This window comes from Portunus trituberculatus, chromosome 40, assembly GCF_017591435.1.
Source record: "Portunus trituberculatus isolate SZX2019 chromosome 40, ASM1759143v1, whole genome shotgun sequence".
Classification (NCBI taxonomy): Eukaryota; Metazoa; Arthropoda; class Malacostraca; order Decapoda; family Portunidae; genus Portunus; species Portunus trituberculatus.
Genome location: NC_059294.1, coordinates 14,483,277 through 14,490,234, shown reverse-complemented (window position 1 = coordinate 14,490,234; position 6,958 = coordinate 14,483,277). Strand labels below are relative to the sequence as shown.

Here is a 6,958-nt window from a genome sequence, read left to right as displayed (position 1 = left end):
ATGGTTATTTCTTTATATTTTTATCTTTCTTTTCTTATCGTTTAAGAAAATTTATATACCAAGAATTTTCAAACTTCCTTTTTGTTGTATGACCTTTTCAGAAGAAATTATAGTTTTTTTTTTTTTATTAAAAACACATTTTAGATCCATGTATCCATGTCGGGAGTATCGGTGGAACAGTAAAGCCGAACTCGCAAGTGAAACCTCGATTCAGGTGCATGCTGGTTCACCCTGAAGGAGGAATTACGTGGTCCAGGACAACTCTGCCTCAGTGATCCAAGTGGAGGGAAGTGGTACGACGGAAAGTCATTAAGGGGACGACAATGGAGAAACCTGGATGTGTCTGCGGGAAGGGACAAAGGAAGATGCAGCCATTCTCTGGTCACCACCACAGGCTACTTACCACTCAGGGAACAAGGTGAGTCCTGCAAGAAGAATATGGGGGAAGGGTTGGTGCGTAAGAAGAGGATTCGCAGATGGAGGCAAATAGTGATCGCAGTGGCGGTCCGGGGTACCTCAATAGTTCTCTGGAAGCTTGAGGACTTGAAGTTGTCCATATTGACGCCAACAGCCAAGACCTCTGCTTTATTGGAGTCTAAGGATGAAGTAGAAGAGCAATTTAACAATTTAAAGAGAGATCAGGACTAGAAATAACAAACGTTTTCTTTTTATATTTTGCTGTTCAGTTTCATCAAAAACGCTGTTATGCAAATGAAAACATTTCACAGGATTCATTCCTGATGACTCAACACTAACAATCTTAGTCTACTTTCGTAAAATTATCCTTCATCCCTTTTATTGTATTAGGAAGGATACAGGGGATGTCTTTCCCTCAAAATGTGGTGATATGAAGAAATAGGCAGCCTGACGGTCACCCTGTACCAAGAGACTCAACTCACTATCTGCCGCTGCCCACTGCCACCAGGGGTGAGGCACAGCAACGCCAGGAGGGGCCCGAAGCAACTAGCTCCCGCGACTCTCAGCCACACTCGTAGCCACATGCCGATGTTCTCTCTCCTTTGCTTAAGAGAAACAGTAATATTAGTATGCATATAAGCACAGACATGTTATGAAGGTGAATTTTTTTAATAAGTAAAATCATGTCTTAATATTTTGTTATCATGTGGCCCACTTTTCTGTTGCAGTGTACATGTTCCATTTTACCTGCATGTAAAAAGTCACATTAGAAATAAAAAAAAAAAAACTAACACAAAAAGATACAGGAGCAAAAGTAAAAAAAAAAACACGTCAGGTATAATGAAGGAAGGACTGAAGGACTGAGCAGAAAATCTTGTTGATTATCACTGAACGTATTCAGGTGTGCAATTCCCTAATATGATAAAGCGACAGAATAGTTGCATGGCGGACAAACTTATCCTAGACATTTAATGAACTGATTGATTAAACACCGGATCTCAGGTGTCCCGTGGAACTTTTATGGAATTTACCTCATCTGAGAAGTATTTGATATGAATGTAGAAGTTATAGTTGTAAAACAAGTCCGTTACTAATACTTACCATTGAAATAGTTACCGCCTCACCTCTGACCAACACGAGTGATACGTGGCGACTGACCTTCGTGCTACTGCTTATGCTGGTATGGATCATCTTTCCGCTTATACACTACATATTGATCATCTATAGTGTTGACATCAATGAAATTAATTTGTTATGGTGAGGGTCAGTGTCTCTTTATTCTTCAGATGACGAGGTGGTTGAACATGAAAATAGCTCGGATAGTCACGGTATAAATGGTAAAAAAAAATAGAGTATCAATATAAAATAAAAGTAAATATTGAACAGAACTCGTGAAAGTGAAGGGACCATGTGTCCATTTGTATTGTGAGAGTGTGTCTGATGGAACATGCTTGTCATCTCTACTGCCAGTAATTGTGTGTGTGTGTGTGTGTGTGTGTGTGTGTGTGTGTGTGTGTGTGTGTGTGTGTGTGTGTGTGTGTGTGTGTGTGTGTGTGTGTGTGTGTGTGTGTGTGTGTGTGTGTGTGTGTGTGTGTGTGTGTGTGTGTGTGTGTGTGTGTGTGTGTGTGTGTGTGTGTGTGTGTGTGTGTGTGTGTGTGTGTGTGTGTGTGTGTGTGTGTGTGTGTGTGTGTGTGTGTGTGTGTGTGTGTGTGTGTGTGTGTGTGTGTGTGTGTGTGTGTGTGTGTGTGTGTGTGTGTGTGTGTGTGTGTGTGTGTGTGTGTGTGTGTGTGTGTGTGTGTGTGTGTGTGTGTGTGTGCTTGTGTTAGGTTAGAAGAATTTTGATGCCAATACTTGGGAACAACGCATTAATCATTCATTCACTAATATGTACAGTCTTAACCTTCCTCTTCTCTCATTCCTTTATCTTGACCACCTTCCTCCATATTGACCCCTTCATCCCCCTTCCCCCTCGCCCTGACTTCCTCCACTCTTTGTTTCATTCTCCTTCACCCTTCCCCCCTCCAGTATAATCATAAAAACTGAGAACAAATATTTGGAGGCTTGGATCCAATTACTGTTTTGTTTATAATGAAATTAAAGTGACAACGAATGGATGTGAATTAGTAATAATGATTATATATTTTCTGCTCTTTCTGCTGTTGCCATTATTGGTGATGGTGGTAGCAGCGATGACAATGGTGGTGGTTGTGGTGGTGGTGGTGGTTGCATGTAAGTGTTTTAGATCGATGGCAATTTGCTTTTTACTGTATTATTTTTCAAGTAAGAAAATATACTCGTAGATAAAAAAAAGAGTTCATGTTTTAAATGATGCTCACAGACAGATAGCCACAATCTGTGTATATCAAGCAATTATGATGATTTAGGAAGAATATTGCATCAAAGAATTTAATTTACGCTCATGTTATTCATATTTGCAGGTGAGGATCACACAGCGCTCAGCTCGCGGAGGGATCACAGGTGATTTGTCGCTGATAAACTCTGCCCCATGTGCTGTCAGCCAGAGTGAGTGATTAGATTGTTATCAATCGATGTCGTGGGTGTTTGGAAAGAGTAACATTATACAAACATTAATATGAAGGGGAATACTTTCTCTCTTTAACGTCACATTTCAGAATGTTTAATTGTGCGTCTCATCCCTCAATTTTGATAAATCCACAGATATCTTTCGCTCATGTGACTTGTTTTATCTCTCAGTACAAAGAGTTTCTTTCTAATGTGTTTGCAATGATCACCAAAGTCAAAGCATGAGACTTAAAATAATTTAGTGGTTTGCTTCAATATTACAAAATAGGAAATTCAGGAGGAATTGCAACCAAAATGATGTGTACAAGTAATTATAGATGATTCGGTTACTTAATGGATCAATGATAGTCTCTATTGTGTTGTATAAGAATGAAAATAATTTATCAGGTAATTAGACGTGTTTGTAGATGATGTTGTGGGTTGTTTTTGTTTTTAATTTAATTTTTATTTTTGATATTATTGTTGCTGATGATGCTCTTATCGGTATTTCTTGCTGTTGTCATTACTTACTTCCTTGCTTACTTCTTTGTCGGATTGTTTTTGTTGCACGAGGACACACGACAAGCTGCGCACAGTAAAGATAAACATATTGCCCGTCCTTCCTCTCCTCGTTCTCCTGTTAACCTGTTCTTTCGCTTCAGCCCCGCATGTGTAAGAGCACCTTTAACGCTCTTCTTTCATGTTCCCAGTCCACACGTACAAGGCAACAGTGACTTACGTAATTGTGCAGGTGTGTATTGTTGTACATACTTACTGTGTCGCAATTTTTACGTTCTTGGTGTGAAAGTCATCCAGTGTTAATGCCTAGTGCAATACGAGCATTTCTTGATTTTTCCTTTTTTTGTGTGTGTGAATAATTACTGGAGTTAATCATTGGAAGGGTTGGCTAAATGTAATGGATATAATAGTGTAATGGGAAATTTATGCCACCGTTAATATAACTGGTGAACGTCGGAAGCCGCAGCAGACCACACTGGAGCCGACAAAGGCTGAGGTCGCCGTGAGAAACCTATTTGCGGTATAGCCCGTAAAGCTTCCCAATAAGAAGACGGGTATTGGCGAGGCAGCGACGCGGAACACGGTATATGGAGGGAAAAGGTGGCGTGTCGACTGCTGGGGCGGCTGGGATTTTTAGTTATGTGTAACCTATTTGGCGCTATCTTCACCTGTCCTGGCAGTGGTGCGATGTCTGTCAGTATATGAGTATATTTCAGATTATGTGTTGTAGACATAGCTTAGTACGCCTTTATCCACAGCGAACTTATAACATTAGAATATCATATGACTCCGTTCATGACTGGAGGGTAATTGAAGATGAGCTTTACCTGCCTCAAGTTATGACCTAACTTTTCGTTTTTATAAGTTGATAAAGTTAGGAGAAGAGATTTAGATCGTAGCTATGAATATACGAATGAAGGAAGCGAACGAGCAGACGATACGCTGAAGGATTTGATGTTTTGAGCTGGGTTTATTCATATTTCAGTAAAAAAATAAATGAATAAGGAGATAAATAAGTTCATGTAAACACGAAGGAGTATTGCTGATATGGTTTCCGTTCAGCTATTTTACTCACGTTATTGGATGCTAAGCTTGGATCACTGTTCCTTCATTTACCTCTTAATATTTTTCCTTCTCTCCATCCTCCTCTAACATCTCTCAATTACCTTTTCTCCTTTTCTGCGTCCATTGTCAATCATTGGACTCGCTTCTCTTCACCATTCGTCTCATTCACTGTGTTTTTTTGTAGCCATTATTCTTCTGTTTCTCAAAAGGGCTTTTACTTCCCCTTGTCACCTATACCTTCTGGTCATTCCCATCCTTTCACACCGTGGCTCTCTTTTTCTCTCCTTCCTTCTATCCCTTCTCTACCTTCCTATCTCCCTCCCTTTCCCCTGCGTCCCTCTCCCAGGCATTAATCACCCCCGGGCTAGTACAGCTTCTTTACAGTCTGCCAGGGGAACTCTAAGTCGTCTTTCATCCTCGGTTACGTGTCGCCAGTTTTCGGCCACACAACGCCCCTGACGCGGCCTCGCTCTCACACAATGCGCTTCTCTTTGTTGGGCCGCGGGACGTGTCTGAATCGATGGGTGCGTGGAAAAGCCTCCCGTGCGATTAGAGAGAGCCTTTAAACGCTACAAAAAATATAGTGTTGTCCCATTCATTCTTTCACTGTACTGTATATTCATAAAGGGTGAGGGGAGGAGGAAAGGAAGGGGCCGGTGAATGAAAAGGATAACACCGCGGCGGCTGGCTATCCAGAAAATTGGTGTTAGTCACAGGATTACTCACACCTCGACGAGTCCTCTGAGCGACAATAACAACGCCTCCCATCTGTTTATAACGGAGCGTCATCCGTAGCACCGCCACTCTCCAGCCTATCCATCGCCTCTGCCTTTCCACTCCACTCCATCATTCCCCTTTGTCTTTCTTTATTACAATCATCGTTAGTTTTTTCTTCCCGTCTTTCTCTTCCTATTTTTCTGTGCTACAATTTTTCTCCTATTCTCCCTTCTCCCTCGAATGCTTGTCTTTCTCTCTCCTTCTCTTGTTTTCCTCTTCATGTTTCCCTTGCTATAGTTTTTCTCACTTTTCACTCCTTACTCGTCATCATTCTCCTTTTTCTACTTCCTCTTCACCCATGGCTGGCTGTATCCCTCATCAGTTCTCAATCTGCGTGTTCAGGCCGAGGACAGCGTGTCTGGAGGTGGCAGAGGACTAGTAGGAGAGGGGTACTTGATCTGTTACAAGTCTGTTCTCACCTCGACTCATTTTTCTTGCTGACTTAGGTGGCAGAGGAGGGCTTTCGTGGGTCAGGGCGCGAAGTGGGAAAACAAGCTGTTGTCAGGGTTACCGATCATTTGTTATGTTATGCGAGCAGACTGCGTGGCAACAAGGAGGAGTCGAAAGGGCGTCACAAATGATGGGAATGTGTTATTAGTCTCTCTGAATCCCGTGGAAGACTGTGTAAAGGAGAGAATCACGGAATAAGGCGAAATCTGAACGAGTGATTGAGTCGTCAGTCGGTCGTCAGCGGCGCGGGGATCCTGGTCGGGACGTGAGGGAAGTGGCCGCTGTGGGGCTTAGCGGGAGGTCGTTAGCTGGCATGGTCGTCCCCCTGTCCTCCACCCTATCCCCCGTGACACCCTAACCTCCCTCCCTCCTCCCTAGCGTCACCCCTCACTCGCACCCCACTCACCACTGCTGCTACTCACCACTCTCTCCTCCCTCCCCCATCCCTCCCCACTCCTTCCTTCATCAGGCACCCCATTTCCCGGTAATCTCCCAGCCCGCATGCTCTTGTCTGAGGATGAAGATTTGTTAACAGTTGTGATACTAAAGATGAACTCAAACAGAAAATGGATTGTATGTATTGTATTTTATTCAATTTATTCAGTAAAATGTAGTCTGGCTATATTTTTCTTTTCAATATTATAATGATTTTGTGGTGCTTCGGTGAAAATTTTGAGATTGTTTTTATATTTTTCGTTATTATCAATTAACCAGAAATTCATTTTCATTTTTATTTTAGGTATTTCGTAAAGTATATGGCATGTCAAAAAAAGTAGTGCATTCCAGTCTAGGTGTCACTATACCTTAGAAAACACACACACACACACACGCTGGCTTCACAAGCCAGAGGACCGGGGTTCGATTCCCCGGCCGGGTGGAGATATTTGGATGTGTCTCTTTTCACGTGTAGCCCCTGTTCACCTAGCAGTGAGTAGGTACGGGATGTAAATCGAGGAGTTGTGACCTTGTTGTCCCGGTGTGTCGTGTGTGCCTGGTCTCAGGCCTATCCGAAGATCGGAAATAATGAGCTCTGAGCTCGTTCCGTAGGGTAACGTCTGGCTGTCTCGTCAGAGACTGCAGCAGATCAAACAGTGAACACACACACACACACACACACACACACACACACACACACACACACACTGAAGGTAATAGTGATATTTAGGAAGTACAGACTAGAGAGACATTATCCAGGCTCACCTGTCCA

General features: G+C 42.6%; 1 protein-coding gene across 1 annotated transcript; it reads right to left on the bottom strand.

Moving 5' to 3' along the window:
• Window positions 1–243: 243 nt before the first annotated feature.
• Window positions 244–1,608, bottom strand: LOC123515848. The gene is made up of 3 exons (XM_045274735.1): window positions 1,576–1,608; window positions 900–1,022; window positions 244–595 (listed from the first exon to the last, which is right to left on the bottom strand). The coding sequence occupies exons 1-3, from the start codon at window positions 1,606–1,608 to the stop codon at window positions 407–409; spliced, it is 345 nt and encodes a 114-aa protein (XP_045130670.1). The 3' UTR covers window positions 244–406.
• Between the last annotated feature and the right edge of the window lie 5,350 nt (window positions 1,609–6,958).

Coding starts and splice junctions, on each gene's coding strand:
- LOC123515848 (XM_045274735.1), bottom strand. CDS start 1,608: ATGATCCATACCAGCATAAGCAGTAGCACGAAG. Junction 1,023..1,575: donor GCATAAGCAGTAGCACGAAG/GTCAGTCGCCAC, acceptor GTTTCTCTTAAG/CAAAGGAGAGAGAACATCGG. Junction 596..899: donor GCAGTGGGCAGCGGCAGATA/GTGAGTTGAGTC, acceptor CTTCATCCTTAG/ACTCCAATAAAGCAGAGGTC.